The sequence below is a fragment of the Felis catus genome, chromosome B3 (genome assembly GCF_018350175.1).
Source record: "Felis catus isolate Fca126 chromosome B3, F.catus_Fca126_mat1.0, whole genome shotgun sequence".
Lineage (NCBI taxonomy): Eukaryota > Metazoa > Chordata > Mammalia > Carnivora > Felidae > Felis > Felis catus.
The window spans coordinates 134,318,400-134,338,205 of NC_058373.1; the positions used below are offsets into that span (position 1 = coordinate 134,318,400).

General features: G+C 52.5%; 2 protein-coding genes across 6 annotated transcripts in view; one reads left to right on the top strand and one right to left on the bottom strand.

Moving 5' to 3' along the window:
* Positions 1-8,816, top strand: part of DGLUCY (D-glutamate cyclase) — a 40,453-nt gene extending 31,637 nt beyond the window's left edge. The window contains 5 exon segments of the mRNA XM_045060381.1: positions 1,925-1,933; positions 1,936-2,043; positions 2,746-2,897; positions 8,464-8,496; positions 8,498-8,816. Coding sequence (XP_044916316.1) covers positions 1,925-1,933; positions 1,936-2,043; positions 2,746-2,897; positions 8,464-8,496; positions 8,498-8,614 — 419 coding nt within the window. The 3' untranslated portion in view covers positions 8,615-8,816.
* A 4,973-nt stretch (positions 8,817-13,789) lies between these two features.
* GPR68 (G protein-coupled receptor 68) overlaps positions 13,790-19,806 on the bottom strand; it is a 29,434-nt gene continuing 23,417 nt past the window's right edge. For all 5 annotated transcript variants that reach the window (XM_045060401.1, XM_045060403.1, XM_045060404.1 and 2 more), the window contains exon 2: positions 13,790-17,167. In XM_045060401.1, the coding sequence (XP_044916336.1) occupies positions 15,949-17,031 (1,083 nt within the window). In that variant the 5' untranslated portion in view covers positions 17,032-17,167 and the 3' untranslated portion in view covers positions 13,790-15,948. The remainder of the gene's footprint in view (positions 17,168-19,806) is intronic.

A 19,806-nucleotide genomic window follows, 5' to 3' on the forward strand; every position in this document is an offset into this window, starting at 1 on the left:
CATAAAATGCAAAAGAGCAGAGACAGAAATAGACAAAATACCCATGCTGGGGTTGTTATTATTTCCCTTCATTCAGTAGCCTGTCGTGGACCCAGAAAATTTTTCAGAGAGAAATCCTCAGGGTGTGGACCTAAGGCATCTGGCCATTCATAACAGTCTGATTCTTTGGGCTGCGTCCAGGTCTCTGGCGCTTGAGGTGGGGTAGCTCTGGTCCCTGTCCACCATCTCACAGTGAATGCTAGCCTCTGGTGGAATGCTTCCACGCATTCCAGGCCTTTCTAGAAACAGACACAAAAAGAGCCATGCAACCTTTCTGCAGGCTTGCATGGCCTGGCCCTCTGCCCTTGAGGCCCTTGGACAAGTGCTTTGGGTAAGCGGTTATCTTAAGGCAGCCACAACCCTCTCCTGGAGGCAGATTCAGCTGACCTCTGGCCTCCAGAAGCCTCCAGAAATACCTGGACACAGGACCAAACGGTGTTCCTCTAGCACCACCTCAGATGGGTAGGCTGCAGAGTTAGTTATAATTTTTTTTTTTTTTTTTTTTTGGAGAGAGAGAGAGAGAGAGAGAGAGACAGAGCAGAGAAGGCACAGAGAGAGAGGGAGACAGAATCTGAAGCAGGCTTCAGGCTCCAAGCCGTGAGCACAGAGCCCGACTCGGGGCTCAGACTCGGGGCTCGAATTCGTGGACCGCGAGATCATGGCCTGAGCTGAAGTCAGTCGCTTAACTGAGCCACCCCGGTGCCCCTGGTTAGATTTTTTTGCATCCTGTTCCTGTGAGGGTGGTGCAGCCTGGTAATTATTTTTAGCCAGTTCACCTATCTTCAACACCATTCCTTTCACAGAAGAATTAAATCATTTCTGATATTGATTTATTCTAACGTATTTGCGCTAGCATTTATTGTGCTAATTAACAAACCCTCTGGTGCTGCTTATCAGATCGCCTTTAGGCCGTGGTCTCTTTCCAGTGCTAACCAACCACCCCTGTGGTATGTGTTCCTCATTAGGCTACTCCACAAGCAACCAGGCACCCTTCTGGTGTAGATTAACTGACACACATATATTTCATACTCAGAGCATGAGTGGGGGAGGGGCAGAGAGAGAGGGAGACACAGAATCTGAAGCAGGCTCCAGGCTCTGAGCTCTCAGCACAGAGCCTGATGTGGGGCTCAAACTCACGAACTGTGAGATCATGACCGGAGCCGAAGTTGGACACCCAACCGACTGAGCCACCCAGGCTCAGTCTTTAATTTACATTAAATTACAGAATTGACCTTCACAATCTGTATCAGCTCCCCAGCACATGGATGGGGTTCAGGGCCTTCCTTGAAGCCCCTCTGTAAGCAGGAGTCACTCAAAAGTTGAGGAACCACAGCTGCGTCTCCCTCGGGCTTGGTAACATCAGCATAGGGGGTATTCCATCTGTGACTAGAGAGCATGACTCAGTAGGGCACTGGCCACATTCTGGTGAGTTCCAAACTTCAACTCACTTTTTTAAAAAAACTTTGTATGTTTTATTTATTTTTGAGAGAGAGAGAGAGAGCGAGAGAGAGCACTAGTGAGGGAGGGGCAGGGAGAGAGGGAGACATAGAATCTGAAGCAGGGGCTCCAGGCTCTGAGCCCTCAGCCCAGGGACCAACACAGGGCTCGAACCCATGAACTGTGGGATCATGACCTGAGCCGAAGTTGGGCATTTAACCGGCTGAGCCACCCAGGCGCCCCTCAACTCAATTTTAACTAAAGAAGTTCCTAGAAGATCTGAAGGAGAAGTACATCTCCTAGTTGTCTGAAAATGTACCCAGAAGCAACCCTTTTCCCTAACCTGAGGCAACAAAACACATGTGGGGGGGGGACCGTCCTGCCCCACATCGAGCCCCCATTTTGCTCAATCCTATACACCCACTGACTTGGTTCCCCTTGCCTTCAGGGGTCGGTGATGGGGCAATCAGCTTGGGAAGGGCAAAGTCAAGGAGGCTGTGAAAAGACACATACGAAAAGGGGATGTGATTGCCTGTGATGTGGAGGCTGACTTTGCTGTCATCACTGGTGAGTATTCACATGGCGGGCCAGTCAGGCCCAGGTCTGCGCTGGGGCCCATGAATCTGTGTTTCTAACAAGTTCCCAGGAGCTCCTGGTGCCACCGGTCTTTTTTTTTTTTTTTTTTTTTTTTTAATGTTTATTTAGTTTTGAGAAAGACAGAGTGTGAGTGGAGGAGGGGCAGAGAGAGAGGGAGACACAGAATCTGAAGCAGGCTCCAGGCTCTGAACTGTCCGTGTTGCAGAATTTTTTTTTACCTCAATACCCGGGGTTTGTTGTCTCACTGCTTTGAAGAATGAAGATGTGGACACAAACTGAGCAGCAGGCAACAGTTTATTAGACTATAAGATTACTCTTACTTACAAAGTAAGTAAGACCCTATAGACAAGGGTCTTTATTTTATAGGGTTTTGGTCAGCCCCTTCCCTTCCCTCTTGTTTCTTCTCAGGTCCTACCCTTATTGACTGGATAACTCTAGATGCTGGGTGGTCCATTCCTGATTGGCTTGTTTCCATCATATGAGGGGTGGTCTATGGCCATACCGTTCCTTGTGGGTCATAGGTTTTATGGTCACCGAAGTTGGACACTCAACCGACTGAGCCACCCACACCCCCCTTGGGGCCACTCTTTGAGATGAGTTCTGCTGCTTAGAGGCAGGGTGATGGACCCCATAGGCTTTCCAATTCTATGATAGAATCTTTTTCTGTTCTAGGTGTTTCTAACTGGGGAGGCTGTGCCTTGGCCTGTGTGCTGTACATCCTCAACTCATGTGAGGTCCACAGACATTACCTAAGGGAGGCAGTTGGACCCTCCAGAGCACCTGGGGAGCAGGACTGGGCTCAGGCCCTTCCATCCGTTGCTAAGGTAACACACCCCAGCTGGCCACTCCCTGCAGGAGAGGCAGGGCTTTCAGGCTTTCAGCCCAGGGCCAGGACCACTGCTGCCTGTTAACAGCCAGAGGCAGAGCCTGCCTATGTAGGGGAGCAAAATTTGCCACCACAAAATGTGGCTCTTTGGCATGTGGATTATTTTAGGATGATTATTGTTTGAAAACAGAAGGACTCAATGACTCTGCCGTTCTCTCTTGGGGCCTCAGTTCCCACGGCCCTACCCACTCACCCCAATCGCAGACTCAAACCCACCTCTTCATCCCCTGCTCCTCCTTGAGCCTGAAGCACCTTCTGGGAGAATTTTCCAGAATAATTTGGATCATGGGAAATTGGAGCCAAAGCCCTGACTTGATGTCTAAATCCCAGGCCTGAAGGGACTTGCCCGTGAGCAGCAGCTTCACCTGGGGGCAGGCGGGAGGCTGAGAGGGCCGCAAAGCCTGAGAAACCGTGGAGGGAGCTGGGGTGTTTGGCCTGGAGGGGAGAAGACTGGGGGGGGGATGAATGGCTCACACCTGAATGGCTTCCTGGAGGAGGGAGACAGACAACGCCCTCGGCCCCCTGAGAGACAGAAGCAGGCCAAAAGGCAGAGGTCACGAAAGCAGGTTCACTGTAAGGAAGACCTTGCCCTCTGCGGAGCTGCGCAGCCCTGCAAGGAGGAAGCCTCTGACGTGGGCCCATGGAGGAGGGGTTCCTGTGCGAGGTCAGGCTGGGCCGCGGACCCCACGGCCACTCCTAACCAGTCCAGAAGCAGTCTCGTGCACCTGAAGGCCTCACTTTCCTAGCCTGGCCTCCCAAAGGTATGGATCGCTAAATGCAAGACCAGGAACCAGGTCTTTTGTGTCTGCTTTCCCAGCAACCAGCAGAGGGAACATAGTGGTAAATTCTTGTAGAACGAATGAATGAATGAACGGGCAGTCCGATGCAGTGCTTTGTTAGGGCAGCAGGTCCCCAAATCTAGAGGCATCTGAATCACCTCAGGGCATTGTAAACCACAGGGTGCAAAGCCCACCCCAGGGTACCTGACTCCAGAGACCTGAGTTGAGCCGAAGTGGCATCTCTGACATGTTCTGGGTGACCACACTGTGAGACCCTGGGTTAGAGGGTTGGTCTGGGGAGAAGCGAAGGCAATCCCAAGGCGGGAAGGTTCCTGAGCCTCGAGCCTGGACATAGCAGCTCAGGTGGGGCGAGTGGTTGTGATGAGTCCCCAGGCAGCCAGGGGCTGAGGCCCAGAGCCCCTCACTTTGGAGAAGCATGTGCATCCAGAGCCCTGTCTCTCCCTCCGTGTCTCTGTCTTTCTCCCTCCTGCCACCCCGTTTCTCTCCAACACCTCCCTGGGTTGATGTTGTCCCCACTTTACACATGAGGGAGCTGGGATTCCAACAAGGGAGGTGGCTTGCCCAACTCACCCAGCTAAGAGATGACCTTGGACCTGAGCCTGGGTCTTTCTGACTCCATTCTGTTTCTGTGGCTCAGAAGTTTCCTGGTTCCTGCTAATGCCAGGGTGCCATGTGGGGTTGGGGGCACTAGAGCAGCTTGAAGTGACATTTTCAGGGGAAACGGTCTGCCCCATAGGGGCCCACAGGGCCTTCTGTGTTTTCTTTGCACTTCCTGGATCTGAACTGGAAAAAAACACTCAGGGGGGCTGCCTGACACATGATTCCTGATTCACACAGACACAAAAGAATGAACCCAGCCAAACAAATTCACACAGACCAAATGCTTACCCTCTGGGGATGGAAAATTCTCCTTTTGAGTTTCCACCCAGTCCTTCATAAATACATTAATAATGTATCGCTCTTGTAAGGAAAATAAAAGGAAACGTTTTCAAAGCAAAAGTACAAACTCGTGTGTGTTGAGCCCCTCCTCTGGGCCAGGCCAGGTCTGCTCTGAGAGGCAATGGGGTCAGACCCAGGCCCTGGGTAGGGAACTCGGGATCTCCCTGGGGTCAGGTGTGGGGACTCATGGAACGATAGAAGTGTGCAGGGCAAGCTGCTGTGGGGACAGAGAGCAGGCACTCAGCTCCCTCAGGGGGCTCAAGAAAGGCTGCCTGGAGGAGGTCGTGCTGAGCTAGGTCTTAAAGGATGAGTGGGATATAAGTAGGCAGGTAAGAAAGGGTGGGAAGGCTCTTCCAGGCAGAGGACCCACATAAGCCAAGGTGCAGGCACACGAAGCAGTGCAGCGTGCATCGTCATGCTAGAGTTCTGTAGGTGGCTCCATGGATGTCCCTGACTCATCGAGAGGTGTGGGCAGAGCTGTGGCCTGAGCAGGTGGTGCAGCTTGATTAGCAGGATGAGGAATGCCCCCCCCATCTCTGCTCTGTGAGTTGCTTGTAAGCAGGGCCTCCCATATTCAGGGACGGTTCTTAGGGGTCCCCTTGTAACTGTAGCAGGTGTGGGCACCAGGCTGAGGAGCCCAGGGAAGGTAGCCACCACCATCTAAGGCACACCCTGCCTGCTCCAGCCCTTGGCTGTGCCTGGGAGTTTTATCTGAGGGCACTAAATGGCTGGAGAGCATTCCCCACACCTTGTCAAGAGCTAAGAGCTGATTGATGACACCTTACAAGGACTAAGGATGGATGGATGGATGGATGGATGGATGCCTGGATGGGTGGATGGATGGATGGATGCCTGGATGGATGGATGGATGCCTGGATGGATGGATGGGTGGATGGATGGATGGATGGATGGATTGCTGGCTGTCTGGCTAGATGGATGGATAGATGGATGATACAGACAAGCAGGAACATGGCTTCATCCTGGGCTCCTTTTCTCTTCCAGTACCTTCATCCCACTCTACTTTTCTTTCTAACTTTTAAAAATTGAGTTACATAGAAGAAAGAAGTGCATACATCTTGCATGTACAGCAGATGAGTTTTTACATACATATACATCCATACAGCCACTGCCAAGATCATGATACAGAACAGTTCTAACTTCCTAGGAGGCCCCTTTCTCCCACCCCACTTTGAACAGCAACATCACCTACCCATGACACCACCCTACCACGCACCCTGTGTGAACCAACAGTGACCACCCACGCACTCAGCCACTAAGCCCCAGAAGGCATCCTAGGGCCTCTTTCCCTGTTCACAATGAACTAGGCCCCAAGCCCTGGCCTTCTTGTCTCACTTCCGTCCTCCGTCCCTCCTCTCATGCCACACTGTCTCAGCCTGGATTGGTGTCACAGCCTCCAGGTGCTCCGCCTCCAGGTCAAGTCTCCTGTCTTCTGTCGCCTCCTCCATGTGGTGGCATCTCCTTGAAGATGGTGTGGTCATTCAGTGATTCCTGGAAATTTTCAGGCAGTCTCCACTGGCCCAGCTGTTCCTTGTGGCTCTTGGTAGAGGCCGAGTGCCAACCAGTTCCAAAGCTGCTGTCTAATCACATGCACCCTGACACCCCAAGCCTCTCCCTGGGACCCAGAAGGATGGGAATGGTGCCAGTAGGCAGTGCGCTAAGAGGAAATGCCCATCCCCCCTCCGGGGACCCAGGAGCACTCCCCCAGAAAGAGAGGATATGATCCAATGGAGAGAGAAATGGAAGAATAAAGCCCAAACAAAGGGCAGGAAATGCCATTCTAGGCTGGGTGGTCCCTGGGAAGGGGCTGGTGGACAAAGAGATGCCTGGAAATGCCCGTGGGTGTCCCTCCCAACTTGGCACTCAGGGCAGGTGGAAATGCAGGCTCTCCCACCAGCTGGGAGTAGAGACAGTTCCCAGGTGACTTTTGCCAGCACTCTCTCCATTGTTTTGACTGGTTTTCAGTGAGTGCTCCTCACAGCCCCTGTCTTGGCTCCTTCCTGCTCTTTTGTCATCTGACATCCTAGCTGTCTGTTTTCTAGAAAGTCTTTCTTGAGCCACTCTGATAACCAGGGTTGGATGCCCCCTGCTTGGTGCTGTGATCCCCATAGACTGTGCCTGCCTGGTCACTTATCTAGACTATGAACCCCCCAGGGGGTCAGGGACTATGTCACATTCACCACTGTATCCCTGGTTCAGCTCTGGCACACAGCTGGTGCTCAAGGAAACTTTGATGGGTGCTGAAATGAATGAGAAATGCCTGAGGAGGAAGATGAGAGCCCTTCTCAGTCCTGTCCTAACCTTCCTGTTGTGGATTCCTATGTCTCCTCCACCACTCCCCCCCCACCTTCTGCTTTCGGAGGAGGAGGAGTGGGGGGAGAACACACTTGACTTCTGCCCCTCAGGCACCTTCCTCTCTCCTTTTGCCCACACCCAAGACCCCCTTCCTCAGGGAGAACTTTTCAACCAGAGAGTAACTCATGCTAGCTTATGCTAGCTTTCATAAGTAGTTCTTTGGGACCTTTACTTTCGGAAGGTGAAATGAGGGGGATCAAATCACTTTTTAAAAAATGAGCAAATATGTCAAAGGAAAAAAAGCTCTGGGCTAAAGGCCGGGGGACCCAACCCTGCCAATAATAATTCACTTCATCTCATGAGCACCTACTGTGCGCCAAGGACCACACTAGGTGCTTTACTTCCATCGTCTTATTTAATGGAGGCATTACTACTATTATCATCAAAATCCCCATTATACAGATGAGGACACTGAGGCAAGGAGAAGTTAAAACACCTACCAGGAAAGACCCAAGTCAGATCTGTCTGATCCTAAACCCTGCCTGCTGGGCCCAGGGTCTGTTATGCCCGGAATTCGTGATCCCCAAAGACCGCCAGGGAGCCGAGTCCGATGCAAAAGCAAAAGAGCCTTTATTCGAGCTAGCTTGAGCTCAATGCCCTACCTGCACCCGACGCAGCTGTTGAGATACCGGGGAGAGAGAGCCGAGTTTCAAAAGGACAAAGGTTTTATTGGGGCCTAGGGGCAGTTGGTGGGGTAATGGCTGTGGCCTCAGCGGATTGGCTGGGGAAGGGTCCGAGTCCTGTTAGGCAGGTGAGCGGGAGGTTACTCAAGGGGAGGAGGCGTGGTCAAGGTGAAGGACACAGAACAAGTAGGCCCGCGCTTTCAGGTCAGGCTGCATTTTCTCCATGGCTCTTCTCCCTCCGGATGCCCCCACATCCACACTGGGTCGTATGGAGAAGACAAGAAGGTGGCTGCAGGAAGGGTTGGTACACGCCCCACAGGCGGTGTCTCAGGAGGAATGGGAGCCTCCCCGGCACAAAAGCCGCCGCCGATCCAGAGCTGAGCAGGGGCTAGGTTGCAGGGAGTAGCCCGTGTTGTCCCCGCAGAAGCGAATCTTCAGTGTTTTTAACAAACACTAACTCCAAGGTAGTTACCAGAAGAAACATCCCAAACTGTTCCAAATTGCTGCTTCTTGGGGGGTTGGGGGCAGATAAGAGGTGATACAGGACACTTTTCATTATGAGTCTGCCAGTGGCATTACTGTGGTTAAGCAAAAATCGTTTTTAAAAAGGAGTCCATGCCAAGTGAAACACTCTTCCTCCACTTGTAAATGTATGTTTCTTTCTTTTTCCTCCCCCTCCCCCACTTCTATCCCCCACTTGTAAATGTATGTGTTTCTTTCTTTTCCCTCCCCCTCCCCCACTTCTATCCCCATCCCCTTGTTTTTCCAGGAAGAAAAAATGTCGGGCATCCTGGTACGGCACCCAAGTCCAGAGTGGAGTCTCGGGCGAGGTGGGCCCGGAGGTAGATGGGCTGCCCTTCCACGACACCCACGCCCAGATGATCCAGAAGCTGGTGGATGTCACTGCGATGGGTGTGTGACTGTGCACGTAGAGTGCGTACCAGATGGCCGTGCCTGGAACTAGGAGGGAGTTCCCTGAGGGCCCCGAGCCCCTTTCCACACGGTCCTGGGTGAGCAGCGCCTGGGACGGGACAGCGCAGTCGTTGGGGACTGAGGAGGATGTTTCCTCAGGGCTTCCAGTCCTTTGCTTTTCTTCCTAAGTGCTAAGAGGGATTGATTTCAGCCCTCCTCCTCAGGCTTCTTCAGAGCACCCACATGGTCTGCTCTGAGAGTTTTCCGAGGCACCACTTATGGGGACAAGAGTAGGCATGACTAGAGCCATGAATAATCCCAAGGCTAATTAAGAAATAGTAAAACACACACACACACACACACACACACACACACAGAACGGAGGGGGCACCTGGGTGAGGAGGGGGCACCTGGGCGACTTAGTTAAGTGTCTGACCCTTGATTTGGGCTCAGGTCATGATCTCGTGGTTTGTGAGATCGAGCCCTGTGTCAGCCTCTGTGTTGACAGTGTGGAGCCTGCTTGGGAACCTCTCTCCCCCTCTCTCTCTGCCCTTACCACCCGCCCCCCTCCACTCTCTCTCTCAAAATAAACAAACTAAAAAAAAAAGAAATCGTTCAATGTACAAATATGTAGCATATATTTACAAACCTCTGGGACTTTACTAAAGGTTTACTCACTACCACCACCAACAAAATATTTATACCTCTGAAATGCTTTCTTTTTCAAACATTTTGTTTCCTTGGGTCTTCAAACCTTACGCTTATCGCCATCACCCCTCCTTTCTGTTCCTCACCTCTCTTCACCCCCACACCTCCCGACACCCCCTACCACAGAGCCTGACTCTTGGCCCGCCTCCTCCCCATATGCTCAGCCCCAGCCTAGAGCCAGGGGCTTTGGCCTCCCTGAATAGGAGGGCGGCCACACTCCTGGAGCCAGGGGGTTGGGGGGTCAGGAGTGTCTAGGGCTCAGGTGGCTCACAGGCTCCTCCTGGACAACTGTAGTCAGCTTGTCCTTATCTCACTCACACTCGTCCAGTGCACATTTCCCAACAAAATTAGGAGCAGGATCACCGACCACATCCCATTACACTCCCCTGTTGAGCTAATACAGTATCTCGTGCTAGTTCACTGCCGAGCAATGGCTCACTCATCCAGATGGGGTAGTCTGGCTTCCCAGCTACAGCTCCAAATGTTTATTGGGCCTGCTTTGTTTTATTTCCTTAAACATGTCCACTTCAACTCTTTAAGGGGCATTAGTTGTGAAGCGTGAAACACGTGCTACAAAAATTACCCCTAGGTTGTCTACTCAATAGAAGTTAAAGCCTAAACGTGTAGTAAGTAATCTGAGATTAACTTCCAGTGCTATTTACACGGCAAAGCCCCTGGCCAGCTAGGGGTGGGACAGTCCAGACCTTCCTTTGTCATTCTGGCGGGGAGTCCCCACCTACAAGTCTGTGCTTCCGCTGGTGTGGCCTCCAGGGCTGACGTGCTCATTGTGATGAGCTCACAGTCCCTCTCATCTGCAACTTCTCACAGCTCACTGAGCCTGTCTCAGCTGTCAGCTTTACTGGCCAGGTGTTCCACACTTACAGTTTTCGGCCCTGACTTGAGACGGCAGAGTTCTGCGTAATGGGGGCCTCTGAGAGCCCGCCCTGGCATTTGTGAAGTCTCGATGACTAGGAGAGAGGAAGTGAGGAAGCATCACTTTGGTAAAGCTGCCATCACTCTTCTGATTCATATTTTGGGGAAAGACACTAATGGGCCTTTGGTTTTGCAATAGTAATAACAGAGTTCTGTTCTGGCATGGAGAAGTTTAAGGCATGACCGTTTAATAGGTTATGTGCGCTGTGGCCAGAAGTTTGTGGGATGATGATGACATTGTTTAGGACAGAGGCCGAGACCTGGGTGGAGCCCAGAGAAGGCCGCGAGTGGGGGGTCCTAGTTCTGGAGTGAGACATCCGCAGTACCCCCGCCCCCCCTCCCACACACACACTGCAGGGAGAAAGGGGCTAAGGTGCAAGCAAGAGCCGGGAATAGGGGCCAGCAGGGACCAGCCCAGGGACCACTGGAGCTCTGAGTTCCAGGATCCAGTTTTCAGCCATTTCTGTTCCACAGGATGATTCCTGGTCAAGCCTTTCATAAAGTTTGGCTCAAGTTTATCCTAGTGTTGGCTGTGTTTTGATAAAGGGCCTGTGTCCACATCTAGGGTGACTGGGTGAGCATGGCTATGGTCTGGAGAAGCCAGTTGCAGTGGGGAATGGTGGGGCAGCCTGGGGTAAAGATGGGCTGGAACGTCCCCCGGGATGGATTCATGGGGCAGGTGAGCATCTTGGGGCACTTCCAGGAATGTTAGAGGGGGATCCTAGCAAGTAGTGTCTGGGATGCTCTCTGGATATTCAAGGGCAGGCTGGAGACCTTGGGCACATCGAGATGCACATGCCCCATAGACCCTACAGGAGGTGGGACTCAAAGGCAAGCAAGCCAACCAATGGAGTCAGGGTTCCTTAGACCCCTGCTGTCCCCTGGTCAAGTGCTGTCCTATTGCTCATCTGGGCAAGACATTCCTCTGAATTCATTTCATGCCCCTAATTGCATGGGCCCTGCTGATGGCCAGCCCCACCATCGTCCAGTCCACTGCATTCTGTTCCTTCCTGCCCATTCCATATGGGTTTCACTGCTCCTCAATGATAATTCCCAGATTCAAGAGACCACCGCTCTAGGCAGGACGGAGAAGATGTGGCGTAAGAGCAGTTCACATGGACTCAGTGTATGTCAGTGATGTGCTGTGTCTTCCAGAAAAGCCAATGCATCGACAGAAGCACAGTGAGGTAGTGGTGCCTGGGTGGCTCAGTCAGTTGAGTGGTTGACTGTGGCTCAGGTCATGATGTCCCAGTTCATGAGTTTGAGCCCCACTTTGGGCTCTCTGCTTTCAGCACAGATCCCACTTCAGATCTGCTCCCCTCTCTCTCTGTTCCTACCCCCTCACCCTCTCTCCCTCTCTCTCAAAAATAAACATTAGGAGAAGAAGAAGAAGAAGAAGAAGAAGAAGAAGAAGAAGAAGAAGAGAGGAGAAGAAGAAAGGGGAAGGAGAAGGAGGAGAGGGAGGAGGAGGAGGAGGAGGAGGAGAAACACAGTGTGAGGTAAATGGTCCCTTTCTCCTCAGTGCAGATCAGACAGGCTTGGTCTCACTTCAGATCCAAGCATCACATTTGAAGAAGTGAGTTTTGTTCAGGTAAGGTTTAGGAAGGTGAGAGCTTAAAACCTGTTAAATGGAGGTAGGTGACTTAAATTGCCATCTGTCAGAGACTGGCTGGATGCTCACCACTTCTGTTTCCCTTTCCTGAATACATAGGAAAATTACATTTCCCATTCTCCCTTGCAGTTGGGTTGGAGCATGTGATTGGAATCTGGCCAATGGAGTGTGAGTAGTAGATATCAATCACTTCCAGACTTGGCCATAAATGCCCTGTGAGATTCTTTTGGTGCTGCTTCCCCTACCTGTGTGGATGGAACAGTACCCCAAGATGCGGGAACCTCTTGATGGATTCTGAATCACTGCCATCACTTGGATGAATATTTTCCAGAACTGGCAGCCTCTCGTTGGACTTTGGATGAACAGAAGACAAACTTTTCTCGTTTTAAGGCACTGTGATTGGGGGGGGGGGGGGCGGTATATTCATTACTGCAGTATAATCCAGCCTTGCCTAATACAAACTTGCAACGTTTAATACTGAGAAGTAGGATAAGAAAATTCTCTTCAGATGCCAATACTGGAAGGACCATGTACTCCAGGGGCACAGCTCATGTGCTTTAAGGCCAGTGGGGAAAGTCATTCCACTTTGGCTCATTAAGAGTTAAGATTTTCTGACCAACCCTGGGACGACTTATCTCGGGTAGTAGCAAATTGGTGTCATTGGTGGTATTTGTTCAGAAAACTGGACCATCATTTGGGGGAGAGGGGCTATACCTGGGATAATTCATGGAGAGCAAACAGGATATCATGACCTGTATGGTGCATTCCAGCAACGATATCTAACATATAATCTAGCAGTGTCCTTCTGAGAGTTGTTGAATTAAAGCAAATGGAATAAAAATCCCACCATTTCTCCAGATCATTGGGTACTATTGTGACCTCCAGGTGATTGCCATCAAAGGCCATTGTCTTGCTAGATGAATTCCAGGAATGGAGGCTGTAGGATCGCCAGCTTCAAGCAGCCGATTTTTCAGAAAAGCAGTGAACCAAGCGGACCACATTCTGGCTGTCTTGGCTCTACCAGTCAGAGGGAATGCGGCAGATGGGGCTGCATTCTGTGCTGAAAATTTCTCCCACTCTTGTCTGGCCAACCCACAGACCAATGTATATAAACAGGAAGATGAGCCCTCATCTTGCTAAGCAACACTGGTGAATAAAAAAGGAATCTAATGGCTCTGTCACCTTCCATCCAAACCAGATGGGCCTTTTCCTCCATCCATTCTCTCAGGAGAGAAAGGAGTCTTAATCCCCAATAACGTCCTCACTTAGTCTGTTTGGAAGAAGGATCAATTCTTGCAGAAAACTTCAGGACTCCAGGAATCTGACCCAGAGAAGGATTAAGTGACCAAAACCAAATTTACATTTTAATATGATGCAGTTAATCTTGAGCGATAAACACATAGCCTGCCACTGTTGAGAAGATGCTAAAACCTAAAAGGGCTGGTCAACAAACGTGAACCTCCCCAAACAAAACCCAAGAAGTGAGGACATCCCCAAGAGATGACTCCAGCAGGTCTTTCTACTTTGGCACTCTTCCATGGTGAGTGGGGTGGTCTCTCTCATCAAGCCCTTCCTCACTGTGGGGGACAGAGGGAGTGAGTGATATTCTCCAAATCACAAGGCTGGACTCTGTCCTCAAAAGGAGGAAAACAAGTTAAGTCCCAGAGTGGATTTGTAACGATGTGCTATAGAGCTGAAGACACTTTATGAATCTCAAGAGGAGAGAGAGAAGACCCAACTTCACTTGAAGGCTCCATTGTTTTTGGCCACTGCTGGCTGACCAAGGGAAAACACCCTAATTTCTCTGACTTTTCTCTAAGAAAACCAATCCCTGGACCTTCCTAACTCCATTGGGTATTTCAAGAGCCTTCTAGATACCCCTGGTGTTGGAAGACCCTCCTTCCCCATAAAGACTGCAGCACACTCCAGCTGTGGCTTTTTACTTTGCTTTATTTGCAGACTCAAGTTTGCTACGTAAATCCATTGCACAGTTCGGCACACACATACTTGGCATAAAAGGGAGGACCGTACAAAAATACAACTCTTGATAGTAAAAGGAACCACCCTCAGCTCATCCCCGTCCATCCTCCTAGTGGGAACACCCATGTTTAAGGTCAAAATAGGGGGAAATTTGGCATGAGGAGGCATGGAGATCTCAACCAGTTCCATTGCCCCAGTAAGATTCTGGGCTGGGGCCGGGTGGACTTTTCTTGGCAGTGTGGCCTTTCTGCCACTTTCAGATCTGGTCACTGCCTCCTCCAAGAAGGGGAAGAGAAGCTCCCCAGGTTATGGGAGACCTTCCATAGGAGCTAGAGTAGAGCTATCCAGTCAAAGCCAAAGCCACTTCCCTGGGACACATCCAACCTGGGGTATCTGCCTCTGGGCACCCCTGATTGGAGAGTAAGCAACTCAGGGTAAATCCACCCCTTGGAAAGGGATGGGAGGAGAGTCAGAGAGATCTGGAGGATGTTCTCCTTGGCTCTCCTTTTAGCAGATTCCATAAATGTTCTATGGATGCCACCTTGTGTCTCCCTGCCCCTGGTCCCTCCCCAGGCTTGAGTCCACCTAGCCCCTTGGCAATGAGGAGCTTGAATCCCAGAACTCCAAAGGAAGTCAGAGTTGGCCCCAGCCCACTGCCCAGGAAATCTGAAGGACTAGCATTTCTGTAAAGGTGGGCAGATCCTTGGAGCAGTAAGAAGTTCTTCTGGTCCTTGGTATGTTCAGCAAGGTGGAGGCTCAACATGGTCGGGCACAAAATTGCAGGAGAGAGGAGACTGGTACTGAGCTTCCCAGGACAGAACAGAAGATGGTGGGCAGTACCCTGGTCTACATATGGCCCTACAGACCCACTATCACTCTCCAGGTGGTGAGGTGAGACGTCTGGCAGACGAGCAGTGCTGGAGAACAAAAGAGGCAGGGCGAGCCCGGGGCCACCTCCTCTTCTTGTCCCAGGGGCTATTTAAACCACTATGGAGCTTAACCCCAGGCCTTTGGGCTGAGAGATGCCAGAGAATGAGTCTCCGTTTTGTTTTGTCGTATCTGAGAACTCGGAGAGAATGTCAGGGTCCTCTCTGAGACTGCTAAGACACTCCACAGGGCGTGTGGCAGGGGGCTGAGGTGGGGACTGGGGGGAGGGGAGACAACTCTGCCAGTAGTCATATAACCTTGGCCTCAGTGTCTTGGCACAGAGCTGTCATGGAGACCCTGGCATTTTAACGGTGAACACATGCATGCTTGCACGCACACGCACACACACACACACACACACACACACACACAGGGTTCCTGGCATCTGCCTCTGGTGCTTCTGGGCAAATGGAATCAGAAAAATAATTAGAACTCTGTGTGTTGGGAACTCGGTTAGACACACTGGCTTTAGGCCTCTGTCCTGGCCCTGCGCTTCAGGACTGGCTGTTTAAAAGGGCCACAGATATGGCCCCAGGGAGCCCCGGGATTTGTCTTCCATCAGCCCTGGGGCTTGTAGAATCCACTCACCTTTCCTGTGAAAGTGAGACATGCCCTTCACTGTCCCCCCACCACATGCTCCCAGTGCCTGACCGCCTCCCCACCTCCCTTCTCCCCTCCAGCCTCCAGGGAGGTCATCTCCCTTCCGACCCCTTTGTGGGGTGGGGCTCAAGTGTTAATGATGACAATACAGCTTCGCGTGTCATGTCCTCAGGAAACACCCGTGCATTTGGACAGGTGTCATCGGTGACAACGGCCCTGGAAGGTCCTGGCAGGCGTGAACCCAGATCCCCACCCTCATCTCCCAATCCCCACCCCTCACGCTCTGCACCCTCCCCGCCTCCAGCCTGTCTTTGAGAACTTCCTGGAGGTGACAATTCACTGTCTTCCTCTCCCCAGAAGCCGGCCGCAGACGACTCCCATCAGCTGATGGGGGCTTATCCCCACTGGGCTCAGCAAGCTGGAGCAGGCCCCCCGGGACCAGAGAGGCCCCCCCCCCCCCCCGGGACCAGAGAGGTCTCACGGCGGCCCAGGCCCCCATTGCTCCCACCTGCGCTTGGCCACGCGGGCGGCAGGCAGCGGGCAAGCTCAGGCCTCACTTGGCCCCACACGGCGGGACCCTGGCTAGGCCAAGCCGCCCACGGGGGTCCCGCCCGCTCCAGGCGAGTTCGGGGTCTGGAAGGTCGAGTGGAGCCTGGTCAGCAACTCGGGCTCATCGCTCTTCCCCGAGGCGTCGGGGGTGCCCGACGGGTAGGCCTCCCTGGCCCGGCCGGTCCTGGCGCAGGTGAGGAAGGCCAGGCAGGCCCCGCGCAGGCGGCCCAGGTCCCTGTGGGTGGACTCGCTGACGAAGCAGTACAGCACGGGGTCGGCCACGCAGTTGAAGCTGGTGAGGAGCAGGGCGAAGTGGTAGGCGTTGAAGACGGCCCTGGCGAACTGGCAGCTGGCCTCCCAGAGGCTGCGCACCAGCAGCAGGGTGTGGTAGGGCAGGAAGCAGGCCAGGAAGATGACCACCGTGCTGAACACGAGCCGCTGGATCTGGTCCTTGCGGCTCTTCTGGGTGCCGTGGCTGCGGCGCACGGCCCGCAGGATGCCCTGGTAGGAGGCCAGCAGCAGGCACAGCGGGAAGAGGAAGCCCACCAGGAAGCGGTAGTAGTTGATGCCGCGCTGCCACGGCTCCAGCGGGTAGTGCTCGAAGCAGACGCGGTGCCGCTTGTCGTCCTCCACCACCTCCTGGTGCCTGAGGAAGTAGACGCTGGTCAGCAGCTCCTTGGCCCAGATGAGCGCGCTGACGCCCACGGCCGCCTTCAGGGTGCGGAACTGGTGGAAGCGGAAGGGGTGGGCCACGGCCAGGTAGCGGTCGATGGAGATGCAGCACAGGAAGCCCACGCTGATGTAGATGTTCTCGTAGAGGAGGATGCCGCACAGCTGGCAGGACAGGTCTCCGTGCGACCAGTTGTCGTGCTGCAGCACGTACTGCAGCCAGAAGGGGAGCGAGCAGATGTAGAAGAGGTCGGCCACCGTCAGGTTGCACAGGTACACGCCCAGCTCGTTCCGGGCCTTGATCTGCAGGTAGCCGAAGTAGAGGGACAGGCAGTTGGCCGGGAAGCCCACCACCAGCACCGCCACGTAGACCACCGGGGCCAGAGTCTGGTGGATGGTGTGGTCGATGGGACAGCTCAGCGACGAGTTCTCAGTGACGTTCCCCATCTTCGGGCCTCAAGGGGCCTCGCCCCTCATGGGCTCGGGGAAGGGGCCGGGCTCTCTGACGCCATCTTGCTTGCGGGGTGTGGCTCAAGCCGGTTCAAAGGCTGGGCCTCCTCGGTGGCGGGGAAGTCCCTGAAAGCTGAAGGCGGGAGAGGCTTAGGGTGACAGCAGCTCACATTTCCGTAGCACCTACTGTGTGCCAGGTCCCGTTCTAAGTGCCTCACCCGATCGAGAAGACGGACCGGCCTCAACTCAACTAGACTATCCCAGCGGGTTGTACACCAGGATACTAAAATGTGAAATGTGGTTTGGGCCTCCTTGTCCCCCTTCCCTGGCCTCCCGTCCCTTATTTATTTTCCTGGTCCCTCGGGGCAGCAAGCAAGGCTAGGAGCCCTCGTGAGCACAAACCCTCCAAGGGAAGCTCAAGGTAAAGTTCAATTCCGACCCACGCACGACAGTGAGGGCTCCAGCCATTCTCTACGACAGCACTATGCATCCGTCACATCTTTCCTGCTCCAAGACATGTACCAGGGCAGTTAACACTGAGGTCACGGCCCCTCCTGGGGGCCTCTCCAGACAGCAGGGCCCAACCCTGTCACGTCCTCTTGTGCTCTGGCAAGAAACAAAGGCCGTGCTTCCCTCAGGCCACTGCCTGGATTCCCGGCGCTCCCCAGGAGGTGCTCCCTCACCTCTTCTCTGGAGAACTGAGGGCCCAGCGCAGGGAACAGCACAAGACGGGAACCAACAGAAATGAACACGAGGCCGGGGTCAGCCGCTTACAGGCCGGACAAGTCATTTACCCCTTGTCTCCGTTTCCTCATCTGGAAGGTGGGGATAGAAGCACTCACCCTCAGGGGCAGTATCAGGGCCACATCAAATGATGGATGTCAAAATGCACGGCATTGTTTTGCCAGAGGGAAAGAGGCCGAGTCAAAGATGGCATTTGCAAGAAGTTTATCGTGTTGAGAATTTAAGAAAGAAAATGCTATTGTTCTATTTACAGATACATTAGAACAAAATAGAATAAAAATTGTTGTTGTAAGCCTACTTTATAAATTATCTGATATATATATATATATATATATATATATATATCAGATATATATATACACAGATATATATCTATATATATAATGAAAAGCCTGAGCTCCTCTATTGATTAAACACTCCTGGTTCCAGTGAAAAATCTCACTGTGAGTCTAAATCGGGATGTTTCAACTTTTTGCTTGTTTGTTTAACAGTCATCCTCCCCCGGGGGCACCTGGGTGGCTCAGTCAGTTGAGTGTCTGACTCTTGATTTCAGCTCAGGTCACGATCCCAGGGTTGTGGGATCAAGCCCTGCATCGGGCTCCGTGCTGAGCGTGGAGTCTGCTTAGGATTCTCTCTCTCCCTCTCTCTCTCTCTCCCCCTCTTCCACTCTCACTCTCTCATGCTCTCTCTGTCTCAAAGAAAAAGAAGAAAGAAAGAAAGAAAGAAAGAAAGAAAGAAAGAAAGAAGAAAGAAAGAAAAGAAAAGAAAAAGAATTATTCTCCCAAAGACCCTCATTAGACATTTTTCCCCCAACCACCCCCTTTCCATGAAATTTTAATACCCCATATGTATTGCATATCTCTTTGTGTCCTGTAGCCTTTTGGAGGGTAACAAATCATCGTAATAGCTCAGATTTTTTTCACCACCCCCTCCCCCCCGGAGAACATACAGTCTTATATGGTTGCAAATTCTGAATGAGTAACATTCGAATTAAGCTATTTCGAAGTATCAGCAAATCAACCCTGTCCTTTGCATGGTCTCGCAACAATAGTCAATCTGGGACTCAAGGACCCAGAAGGGAAAAGCCTCAGAGTCTGCCCCCAGCCACCTCACCGCCAGCTGACCAGGCCCCCTCCCACCGCCATCGCCCTCCTGCAGCTCTGTTGTGGCTCCTGCCTGGCCTCTTGCCTCTAAATGGGCAAGACATGGTTCTGGTCCAAAGCTACCCTCCTCACCTGGAGTCCCTGGGACTCCTTGGGGCTCCCCCCACCCCACCCCGACTCTCCCCTTCATGCTCCTGCCCATTACCCACATGGAAGGCACAGCCATCTTTCTAATTATAACCAGGTCTTCTTCTTCCTTGCTTAAAACCCACTGAGATGGCTTCTTATCACACCTACAGTAAAGCCCAAACTCCTTACGGGACCTACAAGGCCCAGCATGATCTGGCCCCGACTCCCTCAGCCTTGCCCACCACCACCACCCTCTGGCTACAAAGGCCAGCTCTCTGAGCCTCAGGCCCGAGGAAGGAAGCGTGGGCAGGAGGACCCAGGTCTGCCTACTCCACGTCCCCCCTCCTGGCCAGCCAGTCCCCACCTGAGACTCACTCTCGAACTCTCAGTCTCCAGAAGGCAGGACTCCCGTCGGGCTCACCTCTCCACCCTCTCCAGGACACAAGCCCGGAATCTCAGTGATGGTGGCGGAGGGGAGTGCTTCTCGCTGTTTTTAATTGTGGTTAGATATATATAACATAAAATGTACCATGTTAACCATTTTTAAGTGTACATTTTTAAGCGGTGTGAAGTACATTCACACGGTTATGCAACCATCACCACATCACCCGTCTCCAGAACTTTCTCATCTTCCCAAACTGGAAAACTCTGTATCCGTTATACCCTATTCCCATTCCCCTATACCCCATACCCCATTCCCCTCACCCCCCAGCCCCTGGCAAGCTCCATTCTACTCTCTGTCTCTGAATTGGACTATGCTAGGACCTCGTGTGAGGGAAATCATTCGGTGTTTGCC